We start from the raw sequence: 27,747 nt of genomic DNA, 5'->3' as shown, positions 1-27,747 counted from the left end.
CCTTCGTCTTCTTTGTGACATATTTACCTTTCTTCTTTTAGATGGCCTCACGGTCACTATGAAAAAGCCCCTGATCTCGGCAGTGAGAGGCGCAGACGTGACGATCCCCTGCGACATTTCAGGCTTTACACTGGGAAGAATTATCACCGTTACCTGGAGCAAATCACAGGATGGACATAAGAGCGAGGTGTACAGCTTCATCCCCGGCCGGGCTCTGGCCTTCAGGGATGGGGCCCGCATGGAGGAGGGCAACATACAGCGAGGAAACGCTGCACTTCACATCCAACGAGCGCAGTTCAGTGATGACGGAGAGTACACCTGTACTGTTATAGTGACCCCAGAGTCCAGGGAAGGGAGAAGCATGCTGCAGGTGTCAGGTGAGTCATGTGTGTGGGGGTGTCAGGAGAGCAATGTGTGCGCAGGGTGTCAGTGGAACCATGTGTGCGCGTGTCAGGGTAGCCGAGGGGGTGTCAGGGCTGCTGTGTGCGGGGGTGTCAGGGGAGCCATGTGTGCTGGGGTGTCAGGAGAGCCATGTGTGCGCAGGGTGTCAGTGGAGCCATGTGTGCGCGCGTGTCAGGGTTGCTGTGTGCGGGGGTGTCAGGGGAGCCACACAGGTGTCATGGGAGCCATGTGTGCGTGGGTGTTATGGGAGCCATGTGTGCGCGGGTGTCAGGGGAGTCATGCCTGCATGCGGGTGTCAAGGGAGCCATGGGTGTGTCAGGGGAGTGTTTACACTAATAAATTCTGTAACTTGAATTAAAAACAAACTACAATGGTATCGGCGATTCACCGCGGCTCATACACAACCTCCTGTCTCCACTGCTAAGAGGACAGAACCGTAATGAACAGGCGACAAGTGTAGTAATTACTGTGGAATAAAGATGGCAGTTACTGCAGCAGAAGGCACAGGGCAGGAGTGTGATCACCTTGGGATTATAGAGAGGTATAACAGAGGAACGCACTGCAGCGATGCCGCACATCACTGTATCACACACTACACTCTTCTTTAATGGGTGAGAAGCAGTGACTGGAGTTTTTGTTTCATTTTGTTGTCCCCTTGAGAACTAGTTCTGCTGCGCAGTGTAAAGCCTCATTCAGAAGATAGCACATTCTTGGTGATGAGCCTTCACCCACATGCTCTATGGCAAAGTCTCTTCATGTTCTTCAGCCCTCTGACCTTTGACCATCAGGTTCTCAGGTTGCTGTCACCTCCTCCTCGTGTTTCTCCAGGGAGTCATGTAATACAATGTACAACAGGAATCATTAGACATAAAGACATATTACTAGAAGTAAGGAGAACTCGGCCAGAGCTTGTCCTAGTGCGATGAGCCAGAAGGAAGACATCATTGTGAACGGCTAGTGATCGTCCATGAGACCGGCTATGAACACTACATCCACTGCCGGCTCCTTGACTTTGAAGCTGGCTCATCCTTTTTGCCGGCAGATGAAGATTGTCATATTCAGCCATCATCAGCCTCTAACAGCCATGGTGGAGCTCCGTCTGTTACGTGCCGCTGTCAATCTGTGACAGTGGCCTTTACATCGCATGTCTTGGGCGTGCGCACTGTTCTAACTGCCCATCACACCCCCGTAATGTAATTGTGGAGCACCAATGCATTTTCATGACAGCCAAGGTCTGCTAAAGATCCTTTAATTGCAAAATTAGTCCCAAACGCATTTTTATATATCAGAAAAGGTAAAATACATTACCCAGCAAAAGTTTGCTTACGCATGCTACATTGCATGCCGTGAAGACAGAAAAAAGACTCATTAGCATATGAAACCATGGAGAAAAAGGAGTCAATTCTGGTATATAGCAAAGTGAAAAGCTTTATTATTATTAATAAATCACACATAAAAATATTAAAACCAAGGAGCACAGAGAACAATATAGCGCATATACAAGTGTATTTGTCGCAAGGTAGTTCATAGATGAATCCAAGCTAAGGCTACGTTCACATTTGCGTTGTGCGCCGCAGCGTCGGCGCCGCAACGCACAACGCAAACAAAAACGCAGCAAAACGCATGCACAACGCTGCGTTTTGCGCCGCATGCGTCCTTTTTTTAATTGATTTTGGACGCAGCAAAAATGCAACTTGCTGGGTCCTCTGCGCCCGGACGCGGGCGCCGCAGGGACGCATGCGGCGCAAAACGCAAGTGCGACGCATGTCCATGCGCCCCCATGTTAAATATAGGGGCGCATGACGCATGCGGCGACGCTGCGGCGCCCGACGCTGCGGCGCCGACCGCAAATGTGAACGTAGCCAAAGTGCTGATGCAAAAAATACCAGCACAACAAAAGGGTATGATATAGCACATGCATAGTATGTCAAATCTCCACTGCCAAACAAACGTATGGAGCTACAATGAGTAACTAAATGTAGTCCCAGGTTGATATACGTCCTAGTGGACATCAGACCTCAGCAGCAACAGCTGCCCTCCCAGTATATTAGACTTAACCCACGGAACAAACTCAATCTATTTAGCTCAGTAAACACACATGGCAGCGTAAATACAAATAGAAAGACAGCACATGCTATAAAGGTGTTAGTTACCCATCATTGCCACTGGTAATTGCGCCAGCACTCGCTCCCCAACGCATGTTTCGGTATATAAATTCCTTCCTCAGGGGGCGTCCCAAGAGTTTGTTTGGCAGTGGAGATTTGACATACTATGCATGTGCTATATAATACCCTTTTGTCAAGTGCTGGTATTTTTTGCATCAGCACTTAGCTTGGATTCATCTATGAACTACCTTGCGCCAAATACACTTGTATATGCGCTATATTGTTCTCTGTGCTCCTTGGTTTTAATATTTTTATGTGTGATTTATTAATAATAATAAAGCTTTTTCACTTTGCTATATACCAGAATTGACTCCTTTTTCTCCATGGTTTCATAAAGATCCTTTTAACCTTTTATGATGGTACTACTCTGAATGCCAACTTTAGGCTCACATTCATAGGAGACCATGACTTCTGCCATGTACAGCAATATTGTACTGGGGTACTGCTGTATACAGCAAAAGCGATCAGCTGATCAAGTGCCCTAAGGGAGCTATAAAATAAAGGGAAAATCAAAAAAGCATTTATAAAGGGAACCTGAAAGTGGACAAATCCTGCCTCATCCACGGGCAGCAAGTATCATACATCGGCTGTACGATCCACGGGTGGCAAGAATCATACACCGGTTGTAAGATCCAAGGGCAGCTAGTCTCATACACAGGCTGTACGATCCACGGGCGGCAAGTATCATACACCGGCTGCACAATCCACAGGCGGCAAGTATCATACACCAGCTGTATGATTCACAGGCGGCAAGTATCATACATCGGCTGTACAATCCACAGGCGGCAAGTATCATACACCGGCTGCACGATCCACGCGTGGCAAGTCTCATACATCGGCTGTATGATCCACGGGCAGCAAGTATCATACACCGCCTGTACGATCCACCAGCAGCATCATACACCGGCTGTACGATCCACGAGCGGCAAGTCTCATACATCGGCTGTATGATCCACAGGCGGCAAGTATCATACACTGCCTGTACAATCCACCAGCAGCATCATACACTGGCTGTACGATCCATGGGTGGCAAGTATCATACACCGGCTGTACGATCCACCAGCAGCATCATACACCGGCTGTACGATCCACGAGCGGCAAGTCTCATACATCGGCTGTATGATCCACAGGCGGCAAGTATCATACACTGCCTGTACAATCCACCAGCAGCATCATACACCGGCTGTATGATCCACGGGAGGCAAGTATCATACACCGGCTGTACGATCCATGGGCGGCAAGTATCATACACGGCTGTACGATCCATGGGTGGCAAGTATCATACACCGGCTGTACGATCCACCAGCAGCATCATACACCGGCTGTACGATCCACGAGCGGCAAGTCTCATACATCGGCTGTATGATCCACAGGCGGCAAGTATCATACACTGCCTGTACAATCCACCAGCAGCATCATACACCGGCTGTATGATCCACGGGAGGCAAGTATCATACACCGGCTGTACGATCCATGGGCGGCAAGTATCATACACGGCTGTACGATCCATGGGTGGCAAGTATCATACACCGGCTGTATGATCCATCAGCAGTATCATACACCGGCTGTACGATCCACGAGCAGCAAGTATCCTACAGCAGCTGTACGATCCATGGGCTGCAAGTGTAAACCAGCTGTATGATCCACAGGCAGCAAGTATCATACTCCGGCTGTACGATCCACAAGCAGCAAGTATCATACAGCGGCTGTACGATCCACAGGCAGCAAATGTAAACCAGCTGTACGATCCACGGGTGCAAGTATCATACACTGGCTGTACGATCCACAGGCGGCAAGTATCATACATCGGCTGAACGATCCATGGGAGGCAAGTATCATACCGTCTGTACAATCCTAGGGTGGCAAGTATCATACACTGGCTGTACAATTCACCAGCAGCATCATACACCGGCTGTACGATCCACAGGTGAGAAGTATCATACACCAGCTGTATGATCCATGGGCAGCAAGTATCATACACCGGCTGCAGGGCCGGCTCCAGGTTTTTGAGGGCATCGGGCAAAAGAGTCTCAGTGGGCTCCCCCCCCCCCCTTTAACACATACCACGATTCATGATGCACAGATACAGCCGAGAAATATAGGTATAGTACAATGCCAGATTTCACTTCTTACATGAGTAATAGCTATTGTAAATTGTACAATACCATACAGCAGAGGGGCTTTATATAAGTCAACCCCTTATATGCCAATTATGCGAGAGCGATGCGCAAGACTTGCATTGCATCACCCGAAATGTCCGTATTTCTATGCAGCTGCACACTCCTGTCCAAAGAACGGGCGGCTGTGCAGGGTGAAGTGATGCGAGGCTCTCGCAAGTGGAACTCAGAGTCCGATTTAATATATAGTAATGATTGGTCACTTAGTCACTTTCTAGTCCACGTGTGTGTCCTGGAAAATAAGTCCTGATAGTGGCGTTTCTGCACTGTGTCACTCTTGGAGTAGGTGACATGTAGACAATATATAGTAATGATTGGTTACTTAGTCACTTTCTAGTCCACGTGTGTGTTCTGGAAAATAAGTCCTGATAGTGGCTTTTCTGCACTGTGTCACTTTTGGAGTAGGTGACATGTAGATCCTGTGCTTTAGCTGATGGCTAATTCTGGTGAACCCACTCACACATAACCAGCAGCCTTTGTTTTGGCCAAAATATTTTTAAGCAGCTGCCACGACATGGTAGACTCTTTTGGCCGGGCCCTACTCTACTCTAACCTATTACACATTTGTTAAAATATGCAATGCAATTTAGGTGTATTTTTAAATCTTTAAAATGACCGATAATATCACACACAAGGGACAAATACCACCGTACCATGACCAGACACCATATTACCACCACAGTGACCTATAATACCACATACAAAGAACAAATACCGCCACATCATGTCCAGACCACATATTAAAAGCACAGTGACCGAATAATATCAAATACAAGGGACAAATACCGCCACACCATGACCAGACCACATATTACCATCACATGGTGACCAATAATAACACATCCAAGGAACAAATACCACCACACCATGGCCAGACAACATATTACCACCACATTGTGACTGAATACTACAATACTGATCAGTAATAAAAAAAAACACCGTCACGATACCCGGGTATTAATCTTTAAAGACCCTGAACAATGTTTTTATCCCCAGAAAAAGTGTCGGGTAATTTTACCGGCGGTTCGGGGTCCGCTAAGGATACATCAGAGGGACCCCGCTCCCAGGACCGAAATGGAGCAGACATCTGTAAAGCACCTGCCACATCTTTCTGCACCTGTTGGTGCGAGTGCATCGGGGCTTGCTGTTCCACAGACAACCTTTGCAAAAGCTAAGAAAGCTCATTAACCTGTGCCGTGAGAGCCTGTACCGGGTCCATGGCATACAAACACCACCCTCCACACTGGGGAGAAAAGCTATCAGGTCAGCTATAATGTCACGATACCCAGGTAGTAATGCTGCAGGGGAAACTGCACCCAGCAGCAACGGAGCTGGACCAGAAACTGGGTAACTAACATGAACACCAACAGGACCTTTCACATGAGACAGAGTGATCAGGTAAAGCAAAAGGACCTACGATCACGTGACAGAGTGGGAGGCGGTCAGGGGGCAGAGCCAGACGCCGGGAAAACAGAGAAGGGACAAGCATAAAAGAATAGTGAGCAAGGAGAGGTCGTAGCCAGGAGATTACAAGATACTAACAGGGAGAGTCAGAGAATAGAAGCCAAGCCAGGAGTCAGTAATCCAGGAAAATGAATAAAGCACGTGACAGCAAGACACTATGCAAGCCAGCACACACTTCAGAGGTCAAGCATACAGACTGCAGAAAAACAAAACCTATAGCTGACAAGGATACCAGGTTAGGAGCAAGTATAAATAGCCCACCCATCTTGAAAGAGAGGCTAAGAACAGTAACCCTGAGAGCACAGGACATTAAACTTGTCCTAACCAAGACAAACACAACACTAATATCACCATATGTGTCATTAATCATGGGAGATCTGTACTTAGTATGCGGTGTCAGTGTACAAGTAGTACAGTGATCGCTGGTGACATGCACAGGACCGCTGTATATAGTATACAGGGTATAGTGTCAGTGTATAGGTAACACACTGACTCACCAGTGATGTCTCTAGGTGAAGTCTTTCGTCTTCATCCAGCACAAATCGATGTCACGTCTTCCAGCCAGGGCTCGTCTCTGCAGGAAATAGCACAGTTATCTAGAGCACTGCTTGCAGAACACATTACTTTTTTTCCCCAACTTCTACACTACATCAAACGAAGGAAAAAAGGCAACATAGTGTCACTCTGCACAGTAACAGGATCGCCTCCCCATTTGAAACAGTATACTCAAAAAATAAAATAAATACATCATTGCAGTAATAATATCCCTTAATTGGCCCCTATGGTAATAATATCCCCCATCCTGGCACTCGTGTGTCTCATTCCTGGTTCCAGCCATGTTTTTCCATCCTGGCGCCATTTGTTCTCCCATCCGGCCCTCGTGTATCCATTCTGCCTCATATGGTCTCCCCATCCTGCCCCATCTGTTTCATGATCCTGCCCCATGAACCTGCACCATCTGTCTCCATCCTGCCCCATCTGTTTCCATCCTGCCCGATCTGTCTCCATCCCTCACCATGTCTCCAATCCTGCCCCATCTCCAATCCTGTCCCCATATCTTTCATCCTGCCACCATGTCTCCAATCCTGCCCCATATCTTTCATCCTGTCACCATGTTTCCCATCCTACCCCTGTATCCTCTGTATCCTTCATTTTGCCACTATGTCTCCCATCCTGCCCCCATATTGACCAATTCTCCACCTGGCTTCTTCAATTTCTCTCTGCTGACATTCCCACCATCATCATGGGTGACTTCAACATCCCCATTGATACCCTTCAGTCAACAGCCTCCAAACTTCTGTCCCTTACCTCATCCTTTGGACTTACTCAACGGTCCTCCGCAGCCACCCACACAGACGGGCATACACTAGACCTGGTATTCACCCGTCTCTGCTCTCTATCTAACTTCACTACCTCCCCTCTCCCTTTATCCGACCACCATCTGCTCACCTTCTCATCCCTGTCCTCCTCACCGGTCATCCATGTCCAGCAACATGCGCACCCCCGCAGAAACCTTGCACACCTAGACACCCACACACTCTCTGACTCCATCCTACCACTGGCATCCATATCCTCACTTCACGACACAGACACTGCCACTGCTTTCTACAATGACACTCTCGCATCAGCTATTGACACGGTTGCCCCTCTCGTCCATGGCAGAGTGCGACGTATCAATAGACAACCTTGGCACAATAACACCACTAAAAAGCTCCGGCAAGTGTCCAGGGTTGCGGAGCGGCATTGGAAGAAAACACACTCGCAAGATGACTTCACTGTATTCAAACAAGCAACACTCGCTTTTAAATCTGCTCTCACCTCTGCTAAACAGGCCTACTTCACAACCCTCGTATCTTCCCTATCCTACAACCCCAAACAGTTATTCAAAACCTTTAACTCCCTCCTCCGCCCCCCACTGCCCCCTCCAACCTCCCTCGTCTCTGCTGAGGACTTTGCCACACACTTTAAAAATAAGATCGACCAGACAAGGCAAGTCTTTATTGTTCAACCACCACAACCCCTTTGTATACCAGACCAATGCCCAAACCCCATAACCTCCCTATCCAACATCACTGAAGGGGGGGCTTAATTGTCTCCTCTCCAAATCGCACCTCACCACCTGTGCGCTTGACCCTATCCCATCCCACCTCCTCCCCAACCTCACCACCACACTTATCCCATCCCTAACCCACCTGTTCAACCTCTCACTAACTTCTGGCACCTTCCCTTCTGCGTTCAAACATGCCACAATCACGCCTATCCTTAAAAAGCCAACCCTCGATCCAACTGCTATGTCCAGCTATCGCCCAATATCGCTGCTCCCATTCACTTCCAAACTCCTGGATCAGCACGTCCACGCTGAACTTTCCTCCCACCTCTCATCTAACTTGTTCAACAATCTACAATCTGGTTTCCGCCCCCATCACTCAACCGAGACTGCCCTGACCAAAATCACTAACGACCTACTTACCGCCAAAGCTACTGGACAATACTCTGTACTCCTCCTTCTAGACCTGTCCTCTGCTTTCGACACAGTTGACCACTGCCTCCTACTACAGATCCTCTCCTCCTTTGGCATCAAAGACCTCGCCCTATCCTGGATCGCCTCGTACCTTTCCAACCGCACATTCAGCGTCTCCCACTCCCACACTAACTCCTCATCCCACCCTCTCTCTGTTGGAGTCCCCCAAGGCTCTGTTCTAGGACCCCTACTCTTCTCAATCTATACACTTGGGACAACTCATAAAGTCCCATGGATTCCAGTACCACCTCTATGCTGATGACACTCAGATCTACCTCTGTGGCCCAGATGTCACCGCTCTGCTGTCCAGAATCCCAGAGTGCCTATCAGCCATATCCTCCTTCTTCTCCTCTCGCTTCCTCAAACTCAATGTGGACAAATCTGAACTCATCATCTTTCCCCCATCCCGCAGATCTTCCTTACCTGACCTATCTATCGCAATCAATGACATAATGCTTTCCCCCGTACCAGAAGTCCGCTGCCTCAGAGTAACCTTCCACTCTGCCCTGTCCTTCAAACCGCACATCCAAGCTCTTTCCACCTCCTGTCGCCTCCAGCTCAAAAATATCTCTAGAATCCGTCCTTTCCTCAACCTTCAATCTACTAAAATGCTTGTGCATGCCCTCATCATCTCCCGCCTTGACTACTGCAACATCCTTTTCTGCGGCCTCCCTGCTAACTTCCTTGCACCTCTCCAGTCCATCCTTAACTCTGCTGCCTAACTAATCCATCTCTCTCCTCCCCTTCCCCCTCTGCAAATCTCTTCACTGGCTCCCATTCCCTCAGAGTATCCAGTTCAAATTACTAATACTGACCTACACAGCCATCCATAACCTGTCTCCTCCATATATCTCTGAACTAATCTCCCGATATCTTCCCTCACGTAATCTCTGGTCCTCCCGCTTCTCATCCAATCGCCTCCAAGACTTCTCCCGAATATCCCCCATCCTCTGGAACTCTCTGCCCCAACACGTCCGACTATCAACCACATTCGGATCCTTCAGACGGAACCTGAAAACTCATCTCTTCAGGAAAGCCTACAGCCTGCACTGACCCCGCTGCCTCCTCATCACTACCGAAGCTACCGCCTCACCAACACCGGAGGTCCTGCAAGCCCCAACCTACTGTCCCCTTCCCCATAATCCTGCAGAATGTAAGCCCGCAAGGGCAGGGTCCTCGCCCCTCTGTATCAGTCTGTCATTGTTAGTTTGTTTACTGTTAGTGATTTCTGTAACTTGTATGTAACCCCTTCTCATGTACAGCACCATGGAATCAATGGTGCTATATAAATAAATAATAATAATATCTTTCATTATGCCCCCTGTGTCTCCATTCTGCCCCGTGTCTCCAATCATGCCCCGTGTCTCCATTATTACCCCTGTGTCTCCAATCATGCCCGTTTCTCCATTATTCCCCGTGTCTCCAATCCTGCCCCCTGTGTCTCCAATCATGCCCCCTGTGTCTCCAATCATGCCTTCATATCTTTCACCCTGCCCCCTGTCTCCATTTTGCCCCCTGTGTCTCCAATCATGTCTCCATATTTTTCACCCTGCCCCCTGTCTCCATTCTGCCCCTGTGTCTCCAATCATGCTCCCCGTGTCTCCAATCTACCCCATCTCTATTCTGCCCCCGGCAGGATGGACACTTGTCTCCATCCTGCCAGCTTGCAGCTTTCAAAAAAAATAAAAAAAACCTTTCCTCTTACCTTGCTGCGCTCCTGTGGCGAGCGATCTTCAGTCCAGGCTGAAAGCGCGCACTCGCCGGTGAATGACGATGACGTCAGACGCCGGCGACGTGCGCGCTGACGTCAGCTGCCAGCCTCCTATTGGCTGGCGACTTTAACTATTGCCATGCGGACCCGGGCCCGCACGAGAATAGAGTGTAACTGAACCCTGCATCCCAGACGCAGGGTTCAGTTACTGCACCGGTAAAATCCTGCCGGTGGGGCCCGATCAGCAGAAGAGACGGGGACCGATGTGGGCCCCTTCTGCTGACCGGGCCCCATACGCCAGTCAGGGCAGTAATGCCCTCATGGTGACCCTGGCTGTATCCCAGACAGCGTGAGTGGGCCCCCGTCTCGCCAGGGCCCCGGCACTTGCCCGGGTGCACCGGGTGTTGACGCTGGCCCTGACCGGCTGTACGAGCCACAGGTGGGAAGTATCATACACCGACTGCGCGATCCACGAGCAGCAAGTATACAGCGGCTGTACGATCCATGGGCTACAAGTGTAAACCAGCTGTATGATTCACGGATGGCAAATATCATACACTGGCTGTACGATCCACAAGCAGCATCATACATTGGCTGCACGAGCCACAGGCGGGAAGTATCATACACCGACTGTACGATCCACGAGCAGTAAGTATCATACAGCGGCTGTACGATCCACGAGCAGCATCATACATCGGCTTTACAAGCCACAGGCGGGAAGTATCATACAGCGGCTGTATAATCCATGGGCTGCAAGTGTAAACCAGCTGTAGGATCCACGGGCGGCAACTATCATACACCGGCTGTACGATCCACGAGCAGCAAGTATCACACAGCGGCTGTACGATCCAGCCTGAGTTCCTGAGTTAAAATATTAGTATTGTTGTTTCTACATTATTATGAACTTGTTTTATTTGCATTATTTGAGGTCTGAAAGAACTGGGTTTTTGAATTTGTTGTTTTCAACTGAATTTTTATTGAAGTTTTTATAATACAATACAAAACAATATAATTAATGCTAACAGAATATAGGGAAGATGGTAAGGTAAGGAAGGAGGAGAGGATTAGGAAGGAGAAGAACTGGGAACTACAAGGGAAATGGGGAAATTAACTACGAGGGTCCTACTGGTAAAGGTGCACTCTATATAACCAATTTATTTTCAAAACAGAAAGTCAAGTACTGCATGTATCATTAGGGTTCATATGTTTAACCGGTATATTGAACTTAGATTTTGAAGAAGTCCTTTAATAGTTGAGTTTGTCGAGGTTAATCAATATATATATATATATATATATATATATATATATATATATATATATATATATAAGTATATACTGTATATATATATATATATATATACAGTGCCTAAAAGTAGTATTCAAACCCCTGCAGATTTAGCAGGTTTAATAAGATGCAAATAAGTTAGAGCCTTCAAACTTCAAACAAGAGCAGGATTTATTAACAGATGCATAAATCTTACAAACCAAAAAGTTTTGTTGCTCAGTTAAATTTTTATAAATTTTAAACATAAAAGTGTGGGTCAATTATTATTCAACCCCTAGGTTTAATATTTTGTGGAATAACCTTTGTTTGCAATTACAGCTAATAATCGTCTTTTATAAGACCTGATCAGGCCGGCACAGGTCTCTGGAGTTATCTTGGCCCACTCCTCCATGCAGATCTTCTCCAAGTTATCTAGGTTCTTTGGGCGTCTCATGTGGACATTAATCTTGAGCTCCTTCCACAAGTTTTCAGTTGGGTTAAGGTCAGGAGACTGACTAGGCCACTGCAACACCTTGATTTTTTGCCTCTTGAACCAGGCCTTGGTTTTCTTGGCTGTGTGCTTTGGGTCGTTGTCTTGTTGGAAGATGAAATGACGACCCATCTTAAGATCCTTGATGGAGGAGCGGAGGTTCTTGGCCAAAATCTCCAGGTAGGCCGTGCTATCCATCTTCCCATGGATGCGGACCAGATGGCCAGGCCCCTTGGCTGAGAAACAGCCCCACAGCATGATGCTGCCACCACCATGCTTGACTGTAGGGATGGTATTCTTGGGGTCGTATGCAGTGCCATCCAGTCTCCAAACGTCACGTGTGTGGTTGGCACCAAAGATCTCGATCTTGGTCTCATCAGACCAGAGAACCTTGAACCAGTCAGTTTCAGAGTCCTCCAAGTGATCATGAGCAAACTGTAGACGAGCCTTGACATGACGCTTTGAAAGTAAAGGTACCTTACGGGCTCATCTGGAACGGAGACCATTGCGATGGAGTACGTTACTTATGGTATTGACTGAAACCAATGTCCCCACTGCCATGAGATCTTCCCGGAGCTCCTTCCTTGTTGTCCTTGGGTTAGCCTTGACTCTTCGGACAAGCCTGGCCTTGGCACGGGAGGAAACTTTCAAAGGCTGTCCAGGCCATGGAAGGCTAACAGTAGTTCCATAAGCCTTCCACTTCCGGATGATGCTCCCAACAGTGGAGACAGGTAGGCCCAACTCCTTGGAAAGGGTTTTGTACCCCTTGCCAGCCTTGTGACCCTCCACGATCTTGTCTCTGATGGCCTTGGAATGCTCCTTTGTCTTTCCCATGTTGACCATGTATGAGTGCTGTTCACAAGTTTGGGGAGAGTCTTAGATAGTCAGAAAAGGCTGGAAAAAGAGATAATTAATCCAAACATGTGAAGCTCGTTGTTCTTTGTGCCTGAACTACTTCTTAATACTTTAGGGGAACCAAACAGAATTCTGGGGGGTTGAGGGGTTGAATAATAAATGACCCTCTGAAAAACCTTTTCACAATTTAAAAAAAAATAAACAAAGAAATAACATTCTTTTTTGCTGCAGTGCATTTCACACGTCCAGGCTGATCTACAGTCCAAATGTCACAATGCCAAGTTAATTCCAAATGTGTAAACCTGCTAAATCTGCAGGGGGTTGAATACTACTTGTAGGCACTGTATACTTGCACACATACATACATCAAGCTAAGGAGAAGGAGGTATATGTTATCAATTTGTTCTCCCTCAAAGCAAGTGAGAATTCAAAAACTCTATGAGTAGAAATTCTATAATATCTGATATTTTGTGAATATCTTTGTTTCCACCTTGAAGCAATCAGTAATTTAGTGACCAATAAAATATGAATAATTACATGTTGAAATTGGAAAGGAATATCTTGAATACCAAGAGATAACAATGCAAGGTGCCGTGTAAGATTAACATTAAGTTTGGTGATTCTTGAAATGAGCTTGGGTAAATCTTGATTGTGTTGGAAAGACTTTGTGCAGTTTAACTGGTGTGAAGTACCGCCTAGATAATAATTTAAAATGTGCTTCATGTAAAAGAGCACAAGAAGTAGAGGAATAAGTTATCTTAAATGCTTTGACCCAACTGTCTGTCTCAAAATGATTTATTTATTTATTTATTTTAATTTTGACCATTTTTTTTTCTCAGAAAAAAATACAAAATGTATGCTTGGAAGTTCAGAGAAATGTTGTCAGAAGTTTATAGAAGAAAAGAACAATTTACATTTTCAGACAAACTGAACATTTTGCAGTGGTCTGTTAATTTTTGCCATAGCTGCAAATGTTCAGCCAGTTTTTTCTCCTCGGTCTGTGGTTGTGTAGAGGTAAGGAAGCCTCTATGCTGATGCTCCTGTGAGAGCTGCCATTTGTGTTGTCCCAGAAGTGCTGGGCAGGACTGTATATGAACTTTTTATTTTCATTTGAGCCAGAAAGGCTGTTTTTCTGTTGCCATTTTGGGGTTTTGGTTATTTGATACAATAAGAGACTTTAACCCCATGTGTGCATGTGTCCAGTGTCGGACTGGAGCACTTTGGGCCCACCAGAGAAAATCATTCTTGGGGCCCACTATGTATCTACATAGAAATAGATACAAGACCACTAATTATGCGGTAAAAAGCGCTAATATCAGGGCATAATATAAGGAACTGGCCCATCCATCTGGCCCATCAAGAGTCACTCTCATTTCATCAGTCCATAAAACCTTTGAAAAGTCAGTCTTCAGATATTTCTTGGCCCTGTCTTGACGTTTTATCTTATGTTTCTTGTACAAAGGTGGTCGTTTTTCAGCCTTCCTTACCTTGGCCATGTCCCTGAGTATCGCACACCTTGTGCTTTTTGTTACTCCAGTAACGTTGCAGCTATGAAATATGGCAAAACGGGTGGCAAATGGCATCTTGGCAGCTTCATGCTTGATTTTCCTCAATTCATGGGCAGTTATTTTGTGCCTTTTTTGCCCAACACGCTTCTTGCGACCCTGTTGGCTATTTGCCATGAAACACTTGATTGTTCGGTAATCACGCTTCAAAAGTTTGGCAATTTCAGGACTGCTGCATCCCTTTGCACGACATCTCACAATTTTGGACTTTTCAGAGCCAGTCAAATCTCTCTTCTGACCCATTTTACCAAAGGAAAGGAAGTTGCCTAATAAATAAGCACACCTTATATAGGGTTTTGATGTCATTAGACAACACCCCTCCTCATTACAGAGATGCACATCACCTGATTTACTTAACCCTTTCACGCCGCGGCCCTTTTTTGTTTTTGTGTTTTCGTTTTTTCGCTCCCCTCCTTCCCAGAGCCATAATTTTTTTTATTTTTCTGTCAATATGGTCATGTAAGGGCTTATTTTTTGCGGGACGAGTTGTACTTTTGAATGCCACCATTGGTTTTACCATGTCTTGTACTAGAAAACGGGAAAAATATTCCAAGTATGGTGAAATTGCAAAAAAGTGCAATCCCACACTTCTTTTTTGATTGGCTTTTTTGCTAGCTTCACTAAATGCTAAAACTGACCTGCCATTATGATTCTCCAGGTCATTACAAGTTCATAGACACCTAACATGTCTAGGTTATTTTTATCTAAGTGGTGAAAACAAATTCAAAACTTTGCTAAAAGAAAAATAAAAGTGCCATTTTCCGATACCCGTAGCGTCTCCATTTTTCGCGATCTGTGGTCGGGTGAGGGCTTATTTTTATTTGCGTGCCGAACTGACGGTTCCAATGATACCACTTTTGTGCAGATACGTTCTTTTGATCTCCCGTTATTGCATTTTAATGCAATGTCACGGCAACCAAAAAAACGTAATTCTGGCGTTTCAAATTTCTTTCTCGCTACGCCGTTTAGCAATCAGGTTAATGCTTTTTTTTATTGATAGATCGGGCGATTCTGAACGTGGCGATACCAAATATATGTAGGTTTGATTTTTTTTTAATTGTTTTATTTTGGATGGGGCGAAAGGGGGGTGATTTAAACTTTTATATCTTTATTTTTTTCATATTTTTAAAAAACATTTTTTTTTACTTTTGCCTTGCTTCAATAGCCTCCATGGGAGGCTAGAAGCTGGCAACACTGGATCGGCTTAGCTACATAGCAGCGATCATCAGATCGCTGCTATGTAGCTGAATTGCAGGTGTGCTGTGAGCGCCGACCACAGGGTGGCGCTCACAGCAGGCCGGCATCAGTAACCATAGAGGTCTCAAGGACCTCTATGGTTACTATCCTGATGCATCGCCGACCCCTGATCATGTGACGGGGGTCGGCAATGTGCTCATTTCCGGCCGCGCGGCCGGAAGCGGTTGTTAAATGCCGCTGTCAGCGTTTGACAGCGGCATTTAACAGGTTAATAACGGCGGGTGAATCGCGATTTCACCCGCAGCTATTGCGCGCACATGTCAGCTGTACAAAACAGCTGAAATGTTGCGACTTTGATGTGGGCTTACCGCCGGAGCCCACATCAAAGGGGGAGACACGACATGCGCAGTACTAGTTCGGCGCATGTCGTGAAGGGGTTAATTGGTAGTTGGCTCTCAAGCCTGGACAGCTTGGAGTAGGACAACATGTATAAAAAGTATCATGGGATCAAAATACAACTTGCCTAATAATTCTGCACACGGTGTATATGTGACTGATCATGCTGGTGGTGGTCAGGCTGGTCTTAGATCTGCTCTACAGTACCTAGTACTGTGCCCTACTAAGATCAGGCAGATTTTAGTAGGGCACAGGTTGCAAATTACCATTCTTTTATTGTTCACACTTTCTTTAACCCCTTCACCCCAAAGCCTGTTTTCACCTTCCTGACCAGGCCAATTTTTACAATTCTGACCACTGTCACTTTATGAGGTCATAACTCTAGAACGCGTCAATGGATCCAGGTGATTCTGAGAATGTTTTCTTGTGACATATTGCACTTTATGATAGTGGTAAAATTTATTTGATATGACTTGCGTTTATTTGTTAATTTCTATCCCCTTAAATTAGAGAGTCGTATCACACAAAATAGTTAATAAATAACATTTCCCACATGTCTACTTTACATCAGCACAATTTTGGACACAATTTTTTGTTGTTAGGAAGTTATAAGGGTTAAAAATTGACCAGCAATTCTCATTTTTACAATAAAATTTGCAAAACCATTTTTTTAGGGACCACATCACATTTGAAGTGACTTTGAGGGGCCTATATGACAGAAAATACCCCAAAATTACACCATTCTGAAAACTGTACCCGTCAAGGTACTCAAAACTACATTCAAAAAGTTTATTAATAGTGATGAGCAAGTGTACTCGTTGCTCGGGTTTTCCAGAGCACGCTCGGGTGACCTCCGAGTATTTGTTATTGCTCGGAGATATAGTTCTCATCATGATTTACGGCTTCCAGATACGCTGAATACATGTGGGAATTCCCTAACAAACAGGCATTCCTCACATAACAAATACTCGGAGGTCACCCGAGCAACGAGTATACTTGCTCATCACTATTTATTAACGTTTCAGGTGCTTCACAGGAATTTTTGGAATGTGGAAGAAAAAAATAAACATTTACTTTTCTTTCACAAAAAATTTCTTTTAGACCTATTTTTTTTTACTTTCGCAAGGAGTAACAGCAGAGAATGGACCATACATTTTGTTGTGCAATTTCTCTTGAGCATGACAATACCCCATATGTGGGGGAAATCTACTGTTTGGGCACATGGCAGGGCTCAGAAGGGAAAGAGCGCCATTTCACTTTTTGAATGTAAAATTTACTGGCATAATTAGCAGTTGCCATGTCGCATTTGAAAAGCCTCTGATATGCCTAAATAGTGGAAACCCCCACAATTGACACCATTTTGGAAACTAGACCCCTTATAAAACTTATCTAGATGTGTATTGAGCACCTTGAACCCACAGGTGCTTCACAGAAGTTTATAATGTAGAGCCGTGGAAATAAAAAAAAAAATATTTATTAGCTCCACATTTTGCATTTTCGTAAGGGTAACACGTAAAATTCCTCCATAAAAGTTGTTGTGCAATTTCTTCCAAGTACACTGATACCCCATATGTGGGGGAAAACTACTGTTTGGGCGCACAGCAGAGCTTGGAAGGGAAAGAGCGCCATTCGACTTTTTGAATGTAAAATTTACTGGAATAATTAGCGGATGTCATGTTGTGTTTGCAGAGCCCCTGATGTGCCTAAACAGTGGAAACCCACCACAAGTGACCCCATTTTGGAAATTATAACTCTTTGGGAATTTACCTACAGATGTAGTGACGATTTTGACTCCATGGGTGTTTTCCAGAAACAGGCAGCAGTGAACGTTACTGAGTGAAAATTGCAAACTGCCATTGTAGTGACCAGTACGTTGCAGTTACCAGTACCTTATGCCCATGCTTCTGGAGACACACACCTGTAAATTAGGCGGGCTTTCATCACTACAGAAATGCCAAACGTGGGCACTAAATGTTGTTTAGGCACACTGGGCCTCAGAAGGGAGGGGGGCATTTGGATTTTGGAGAGGAGAATTTGATGAATTTCTTTTGGGGAGCGAGGAGCCATTTCACTTTTCCAGAGACTTTGTGCTACCAGTAACATGGAAGCCCCCTATATTTCCGTTAACAGGTGACAGATCTGAGTGGGGATTTGCTTTTTTGTGGATTAAGGCCTCTTTCACACTAATGTCTTTCTGCTTACGTCGCAATCTGTCGATTTTTTAAAATGCAGGACCCTGCAAAAAAATTTGCAGGATCCTACATTTCCCATAGACTTGTATTGCCGACGGAATTTGCAGGATACTGCATTTTCCCATAGACTTGTATTGCTGACGGATTGCGACGTATGGCCACACATCGCGTCCGTCGTGCACTGGATGCGTCGGGTTTTGGCAGCTTGTCGTTACAGAAAAACGTTCAAGGGTTTTTCTGTACGTCGCATCCAGTGTTTCAGACTGCGCATGCCCAGCAGGAAATATCGCTCTCACGATCTTTCCTGCTAGGCAATGCAGAAGGAAGTGTGAAAGCACACACTTCCGTCGGTACGTCGCACCGACGCTTCGTGACAGCCCCGTACCAACGGAAGTATGAAAGAAGCCTAAGTTGAAGCTTTTATTGGGAACATTTTACATAACTTTTGAGAGCATATTTATCTGGCGCTCTACGCTGAGCACTTTGGGGTTTCCATCTAAATCTCTGAGTGATGTGACAGATGAAACCCCGAGGGAGCCTTGCACTATAATGGGGCAGTAGATTTACTCTGGACTCCGTCTGGCCTCTGTTCAGCTTTGTCCTTTTCAGAAGTGCACAAAACTGTGCAATCCTAAAAAGATGGACACCGCCGGATCACGGGTCATATGGCGTCCACAGGGACTCCATCTGCCTCATTATAGGGAATTTTCCACCGTATTTCAGAGATTTACACGGGAACCCTGGTATAAGCGTTCAGCGCAGAGCGCAGGATAAATGTGCGCCAAACCTTACAGTAGGTGAAGAATTGGTTTTATTTTTTACGCCATTCCTCGTGCAGTATAAGTGATTAGGCGACTTTAGTCTTCGGGTCCGTGTGATATAGACACCAGATTTATACTGGGTTTTTATGTTTGGCTGCTGTCACACACTAAAAGACGCTTTTTATTGTGAAAACTAGTTTTTGCATCACCATATTTTGAGAGCTATAATATTTTTATATTACGGCCGACAGAGTCATGTTATGGCTTGTTGTTTGCGGGACGAGCTGACGTTTTTATTGGTACCATTTTCGTGAACATGTCATTTTTTGATCGCTTTTTATTATGATTTTTGGGAGACAAAATGAACAAAAACCAGCAAATCAGGAATTTCTTTTTGCTTTTTTATATACCATTACACGTGTAGTAAAATTGGTAAGGCAGCGTTATTCTTAGGGTCATTATGATTACAGCGATACATTATTTATATCATTTTTTATGTTTTGGCACTTTTACACAAAAACTATTTTATAGAAAAAAAATTTTGCATCGCTTTATTCTGAGAGCTATAACTTTTATTTGTCTGCTGATGGAGCTTGTTTTTTGCGGGACAAGATGACGTTTTCAGCTGTACCATTTTTATTTACATCCGTCTTTTTGATCGCATTTCATTGCACTTTTTGTTCAGCGGTATAATGATCAAGCATTGTTTTTTGCATTTTTTTAAAGGTGTGCACTGAAGGGTTTAACTAGTGGACAGTATTATAGAGCGGATCGTTACAGACACGCGATAATGTGTACTTTTATTATTTGTTTCTTTTTATTTACAAAAATGTAACTTTTTCTTTATTTAGGGATTTTAAAATATATATATATTTTTACACTTTGTAATTTTTTAACCTTTTTTTTCCCCCATATGGAACATAACTATATAACGTCAGATCGCTGATCTGATACTGCACAGCTGAGTATCAGATCTGCGATCTGACAGGCAGGGAAGAGGGCATGCCGGTGCCAGCACTCAGCAGGCGCTCGCAAGCCACCTTCCTTCCAGGACCCTCCAGGACCCCGCGGCCATCTTGGTGCCTGGAGTCTCCATGGAGAACATTAGAATAATGCGATCATGTTGCTCTGAGGGAAGCACACATCCCTGCTCGATGCTTCTCTATGCCACTGTCACTACTGATAGCAGTATCAGAGAGGTTAAATGCCCGCGATCGGTGCTATCACCGATCGTGGGCATTACAGAGGGGTGTCATCTGTCACATACAGCTGATACCAGCATGCGATCACTGCAGCGCTCAGTGTGAGGCCACGTGATCATGCCGCTGTAGATATACTGCTCTTTGCGCGAACGCACCTCCCGCAGAGCAGTATATTTATGGCACATGTCGGGAAGGGGTTAAAGGGAACCTGTCAGCAAGATTGTGCTCAGTAACCTACAGACAGTGTCGTGTCGGCGCCGTTATACTGATTAAAATGATACCTGGTGATGAAATCTGTCTTGTGGTTGTTGTTTAATCTTTATTTTCAATTTGTAGTTAATTATATTCTCGTGTCCTATGGCAGGGTTGGGGTATGTGGTGCTTTGAAACATAAAGAGCTCCTCGGAGTGTCTGAGTGTGGAATCATTTGTCTCCTGGGATTTGCCAAGGTGGGAGGAAGGAGGATCAGGGTGAGGATTATGTGGTCCAGACTCTTGGCTAGTGAGACTGAACTGTGTGGAAGACAAGGTGGCGCTGGGAAACATACTGGAAGATTGATCTGCTATCCAACCGACCATCTGTTCCCACTGTTCTGGCTTCAAGGATGGTGTCTCGTGCCCCTATGCAAAGTGATACAGGAAGCTTGGTCTTGTTGATGAACGTGTTTTTTGTGCTCTCGCAGCAGACACCGATTTACTTGATTAAGGGTGTGCAGTCACCTGAAATGCGTCAATGCCCCATACCATGTAACTTACCTCGCTGATGCTGTTTTATGCTCTACTGAGCACTTTCAGTGAAGAAAGAAGTTTGACACAAGTTCGTTGAACTGGATTTTCTTCTGTTTTGTGATTGCTCTACGCATTGACCCAGCGTTTCCTGTGCTCCAAACACCTAAGGATATTTATTACGGTGAGCTGCACCATCAGCAGCACGCCCCACTTCTCAGTCCCTTACCATATGCCTTGCCCATTTTTAATTTGTTAGATTTAGCCCTGAGAATATAGTAAAATAGTTAGCAAGGCCGAAAAAAGACATTTGGCCATCTAGTTCAGCCTATAGTCTGTCAGAATAAATCCCCAGATCTACGTCCTTCTAAAGAACCTAATAACTGTAAGATACAATATTGTTACACTCCAGGAAGACATCCAGGCCTCTCTTGAACCCCTCGACTGAGTTTGCCATCACCACCTCCTCAGGCAAGTAATTCCAGATTCTCACTGCCCTAACAGTAAAGAATCCACTTCTATATTGGTGGAAAAACCTTCTCACCTCCAGACGCAGAGAATGTCCCCTTGTGACCGTCACATTCCTTGGCATAAACAGATCCTTGGAGAGATTTGTATTGTCACCTTATATACTTATACATGGTTATCGCCCTTACTTGTATTTTTTCTGGACTAAATCCAAATTTTGCTAATCTCTCTGGGTATTGTAGTTCCCTCATGCCCTTTATTAATTTTGTTGCCCTCCTTTGTACTCTCTATAGTTCCATTATATCCTTCCTGAGCATCTGTGCCCAAAACTGTACACAGTACTCCATGTGCGGTCTAACCAGGGATTTGTACAGAGGCAGTATAATGCTCTCATGTGTATCCAGACCTCTTTTAATGCACCCCAGATCCTGTTTGCATTGGCAGCTGCTGCAGGTAAGTTTATCATTAACTAGGATCCCCAAGTCCTCCTGCATGTCAGATTTACCCAGTGGTTTCCCGCTCAATGTGTAATGGTGATATTGATTCCTTCTTCCCATGTGTATAACCTTACATTTATCATTGTTAAACCGCATCTGCCACCTTTTGGCCCAAGTTTCCAACTTATCCAGATCCATCTGTAGCAGAATGCTATCTTCTCTTGTATTGACTGCTTTACATAGTTTTGTATCATCTGCAAATATCGATATTTTACTATGTAAGCCTTCTACCAGAACTTTAATACATATGTTGAAGAGAATAGGTACCAACACAGACCACTGCGGTACCCCACTGGTCACAGCGACCCAGCTAGAGAATATACCATTTATTATTACCCTCTGCTTTCTATCACTAAGCCAGTTACTTACCCATTTACACACATTTCCCCCCAGACCCAGCATTCTCATTTTGTGTACCAACATCTTGTGTGGCACGGTATCAAACGCTTTGGAAAAATCAAGATATACCACGTCCAATGACTCACCTTGGTCCAGTCTATAGCTTACTTCTTCATAAAAACTGATTAGATTGGTTTGACAGGAGCGATTCCTCATAAACCCATGCTGATATGGAGCTAAACATTTATACTCATTGATATAATCCAGAATAACATCCTTCAAAAACCATTCAAATATTTTACCAACAATAGAAGTTAGACTTACTGGCCTATAATTTCCAGGGTCACTTTTAGAGCCCTTTTTGAATATTGGTACCACAGTTGCTATGCGCCAGTCCTGTGAAACAGACACCGTTGCTATAGAGTCCCTAAATATAAGAAATAATGGCTTGTCTATTACATTACTTACCGTATTTTTCTGACCATAAGATGCACTTTTTTTCCTCCAAATTTGGGAGGAAAGTGTGGGTGCTTCTTATGGTAGGGATGTAGCATGTGGGGAGGGGGGCAGCAGCGAGTGGGATCGCAATGATATCCCACTTCAGGAGGCAGAAAAATGTCCCCACTGCCGGGAATCAGCTGCTGGGTGGTCCCGATGATTAAGTGCAGTGAATATTCATTAGCTACCTATCAGCTGAGCAGTGAGGAGCAGCAAATGAATACTGCACTTAAGCAGGGACACACATGGATTCCTCAGCACTGATTCCTGCAGCAGCTGGGGAGATCCATGTGTCCGGGGGAGGAGGAGGCAGCAGCAGCAGGGTCTGGGGGAGAGGAGATCGCTGTGTACCTTCCTGGGCTGGAGCTGAGTGCTGTGCAGGAGGACCTGTGATGATGTCAGAAGTGGGCGGGCTGGAGCATCACATGGCAGCACAGAGCCCTCCCTCTTCTTGACATCTTCACAGGTCCTTCAGACTCCAACACTAGAATCTGCTGGCTTCCATTACCTGTGCTGTGGAAAGGCAACAAGAGGGAGGGCTCTGTGTGTGCAGTCATGGGATGCTTTTCACCTCACCACAGCTGGCTGGCTCCACAATTAAGAGGTTAGTCTTTCCAAAACACAATAAAGCACTCTGCCACTCCTTTAGTGAACTATAACTCCCAGCATGTCATAGGATCTGCAGGACATGCTGGGAGTTATAGTTCTCCCATGGGATTTTAAAGCAGCACTCCAGTGTTATTTTGCAGTGCTGGAGTGGTGCTTTCAATATAAGCCCTGTGCCCCCATTCTTATACTCACCCTCCAGCATCTTCATATAGTACTTCACAGACACCACACTGGTCCCGCAGCGTCCAACATAATAACATACTATTATATATAATAACACCACATATAATAGTATGTTATTAAAAATTTTACCACTTTTTTTGCTTCAAATATTTTTTTCCCTATTTTCCACCTCTAAAACCTGGGTGCGCCTTACAGTCTTATAGTCCGAAAAATACAGTAGTTCTCTTAGTACTCGTGGGTGTATGCCGTCCAGACCCAGAGATTTATTTATTTTAATCTTACTTAGCCGGTTTCGCACCTCTTCTTGGGTTAGATTGCTGACCCTTAATATAGGGTTTTCTTTGTCTCTCTGCATTTCACCTAGCATTTCATTTTCCACCGTGAATACCGTGGAGAAGAAGGTGTTTAATATATTACCTTTTTCCTCGGCATCTACAACCATTCTGTCCCCACAATTTTTTTAAGAGGCCTACACTTTCACTTATGATTCTTTTACTATTGATATAGCTGAAGAACAGTTTGGGGTTAGTTTTACTCTCCTTAGCAATGTGCTTCTCTGTTTCCTTTTTGGAAGTTTTAATTCGTTTTTTAGATAAATTATTTTTCTCCCTATAGTTTTTTTAGAGCTTCGCCGGTGCCATTCTGCTTTAGTAGAGTAAATACTTTCATTTTACTGTTAATTGCCCCTCTTACTTCTTTGTTTAGCCACATTGGGTTTTTCCTATTTCTAGTCCTTTTATTCCCACAAGGTATAAACCGCTTACAGTGCCTATTTAGGATGTTCTTAAACATTTTCCATTTATTATCTGTATTCTTATTTCTGAGGACATTGTCCCAGTCAATCAGATTAAGGGCATCTCTAAGCCGATCAAACTTTGCCTTCCTAAAGTTCAGTGTTTTTGTGACTCCCTGACAAGTCCCCCTAGCGAAAGACAAGTGAAACTGTACAATATTGTGGACGCTATTTCCTAGATGCAGATTTGTTATTCTGTCAGGTCTATTAGATAGTATTAGGTGTAAAAGTGCTGCTCCTCTGGTTGGATTCTGCACCAATTGTGAAAGATAATTTTTCTTGGTTATTAGCAGAAACTTATTGCCTTTATGGGTTTCGCAGGTCTCTGTTTCCCAGTTAATATCCGGGTAGTTAAAGTCGTCATAACAAGGACCTCATTATGGGCTGCAGCTTCATCTATCTGCCTTAGTAGTAGACTTTCCATGATTTCTGTTATATTTGGGGGTTTGTAACAGACCCCACTGAGAATTTTGTTACTATTTTTCCCTCCATGTATTTAGACCCATATGGACTTGACATCCTCATTCCCTTTGTTAATATCCTCCCTTAAAGTGGACTTTAGACAAGACTTTGCATAAAGACATCCCCCTCCTCCTCTCCGATTTTTACGATCCTTCCTAAACAGACTGTAACCCTGTAAGTTATCTGCCCAGTCATGGCTTTCATCTAACCGTGTCTCGGTTATTCCCACTATGTTATAGTTACCTGTGGATATTTCTGCTTCTAGTTCTTCCATCTTGTTTTAACAGTACAGCAGCAGCGGTGGTATAAATGTACTGCAATAGTAATGTTAAACCCAGGCTAGATGCCTCTAATTCTAAACTTTCCCTGCAATGAATGCAGGTAACAGCGGCTTTAATAATAATAATAAGAAGAAGAAGAAGAAGAATTTTTATATAGCGCCAACATATTCTGCAACGCTTTACAACTTATAGAGGGGAATTGTACAGACAATAGACATTACAGCATAACAGAAATCACAGTTCAAAACAGATACCAGGAGGAATGAGGGCCCTGCTGCTCGCAAGCTTACAAACTATGAGGAAAAGGGGAGATACGAGAGGTGGATGGTAACAATTGCTTTAGTTATTTGGACCAGCCATAGTGTAAGGCTCGGTTGTTCATGTAAAGCTGCATGAACCAGTTAACAGCCTAAGTATGTAGCAGTACAGACACAGAGGGCTATTAACTACATAAAGTGTATGAGAACATGATGCGAGGAACCTGATTATGTGTTTTTTTTGTTTTTTTTTAATAGGCCACACAGGGATAGTTAGGTTAATGCGTTGAGGCGGTAGGCCAGTCTGAACAAATGCGTTTTTAGGGCACGCTTAAAACTGTGGGGATTGAGGATTAATCGTATTAACCTAGGTAGTGCATTCCAAAGAATCGGTGTAGCACGTGTAAAGTCTTGGAGACGGGAGTGGGAGGTTCTGATTATTGAGGCTTTAATACAGAAAGGAAAATATTTAGCTCTGAAAAGGATGGTCCAATGCTGGAGGAGCGGTATATAAGTACTCCTATAGTAATGTTATTAAACCCTGCCTATATACCTGCTCTAATGTCCGCTCTCCCTCCAATAACAACGCTTCCTGGACTGCTTCCTGGCACTGTGTGTCAAGCATCGCATCACCGGGTCTTATATAAGACCCTATGACATGATTCGGCCAGCCAATCATAGTAATGCCAGTAGCCAGCATGGCTATGGCATTACTGTGTATGGCAGGCAATACCTGCATCTTCATTGGGTAACAAACTAACGTGTTGGGGACTCAAGCATGGCGCTCAAGCACCTGGGACACGTGATCGAGATTCGAGCAGTGGCAGCATGCTCATTCATCACTAGTTATTATTTCTGAATATGTTCTGCTCTGCATATGATGCAACAGTCTTTAGATTGAAGAGAACGTTATTATCTCTTTTACAGCTCCGCCCTCCGCTGTCCTGACGCCTGGAGATGCCGTCAATGTGGAGCTGGGAAGTGAGAAAGTCGTGTCGTGTGAAGTCACCAACTTTTATCCTAAAGATGTTACTATTCGTTGGGTGCGACATGAGAAAGATTCGAGATGTGTGGCCCTGGAGCGAGGAACCTGCACCGGTGACGCCGTCAATAACCCGGATGGGACATTCAATGTCACCAGTCACCTGACCTTGTATCCCACCCTGCAGGACACCGGCTACAAATACTCATGTCTGGTGACCCACCGATCTCTGCACCAGGAGCTGATGACGAACTTCACCCTGACGGTCACAGGTGATTCCTAAATCCTTCCATCATAAAACGTAGCCTCACCAAAACCTTGTTAAATGACAAATGTACTAGTGGGATGCAGCAGGCCCCCACTGATAAAGGCTGGAGCAGCACAGGTGCCAGCTACTGCTGAGAACACCCACCCACTCACCTAAATAATGGAGGGGTGGCTGCCTAGTAGCAAAAATGCACACAGATAAGGCTTACATAGGACGCTATTCACACAGCAAATAAATCCTCCCCGAAATGTAATGTTTGAGGGTATGTGCACATGTTGCGGATTTGGATGCAGATCCGCAGCAGTTTTCCATGCATTGTACAGTACCATGTAAACCTATGGAAAACAAAATCCGCAGTACATATGCTGAGGAAAATTCCGCGCGGAAACGCTGCAGTTTATTTTCCGCAGCATGTCACTTCTTTGTGAGGATTCCACGGCGTTTTACACCTATTCCATAATAGTAATCCGCAGGTGTAAAAACGCAGGCGAATTCCGCACAAAATCTGCATAAAATCCACAGATAATCCGCAACGTGTGCACATAACCTAAGTGCAAGGTGTGGGCAGAGGCAATGGAGACCTCACCATCATCTGCTTCTGTGGCCATGATTCTAGGTTTTCTTCCATAGTAACTGCAAAATGTACAACCTGCAAAATTCCTCTCATAAATAATATGGCACCTTCTTAAAATGAATCTGTCAGCAGATTTTGCTATATAATCTGACAGCAGCATGATGTATGTTCCCTCATACACGTTAGCACGGTGTGCAATGAGACATGTAGCTAAACCCCCCGTCTTTAAGAAAAAGAGGCTGTAAAGTTATAACCTTCTTTTATTGATTGTAAATGTGACAGGAAAGGGTGAAACTATAGGATGCAATAACAGGAAAATGTCACAATATATAACTGTACAGTGCATAAAATACAGACAGTGTGTAATACACAGTAACATGGGGTAATATACAGGTGATGATTACCTCTCTAATACAGACAGTGTGTAATACAGAGTAACATGGGGTAAT

The 27,747-nt window shown here is 44.8% G+C and overlaps 1 protein-coding gene across 1 annotated transcript in view; it reads left to right on the top strand.

The window, feature by feature from the left end:
- Positions 1 to 27,747, top strand: part of LOC143806312 (uncharacterized) — a 175,316-nt gene that overhangs the window by 4,000 nt on the left and 143,569 nt on the right. The window contains exons 2-3 of the mRNA XM_077286556.1: positions 42 to 377; positions 26,402 to 26,728. Of these exons, the coding sequence (XP_077142671.1) occupies positions 42 to 377; positions 26,402 to 26,728 (663 nt within the window). The remainder of the gene's footprint in view (positions 1 to 41; positions 378 to 26,401; positions 26,729 to 27,747) is intronic.

This window comes from Ranitomeya variabilis, chromosome 2, assembly GCF_051348905.1.
Source record: "Ranitomeya variabilis isolate aRanVar5 chromosome 2, aRanVar5.hap1, whole genome shotgun sequence".
Taxonomy (NCBI): domain Eukaryota; kingdom Metazoa; phylum Chordata; class Amphibia; order Anura; family Dendrobatidae; genus Ranitomeya; species Ranitomeya variabilis.
Note: the sequence above shows the minus strand (reverse complement) of the source record. Positions and strands in the feature narration are given on the sequence as shown.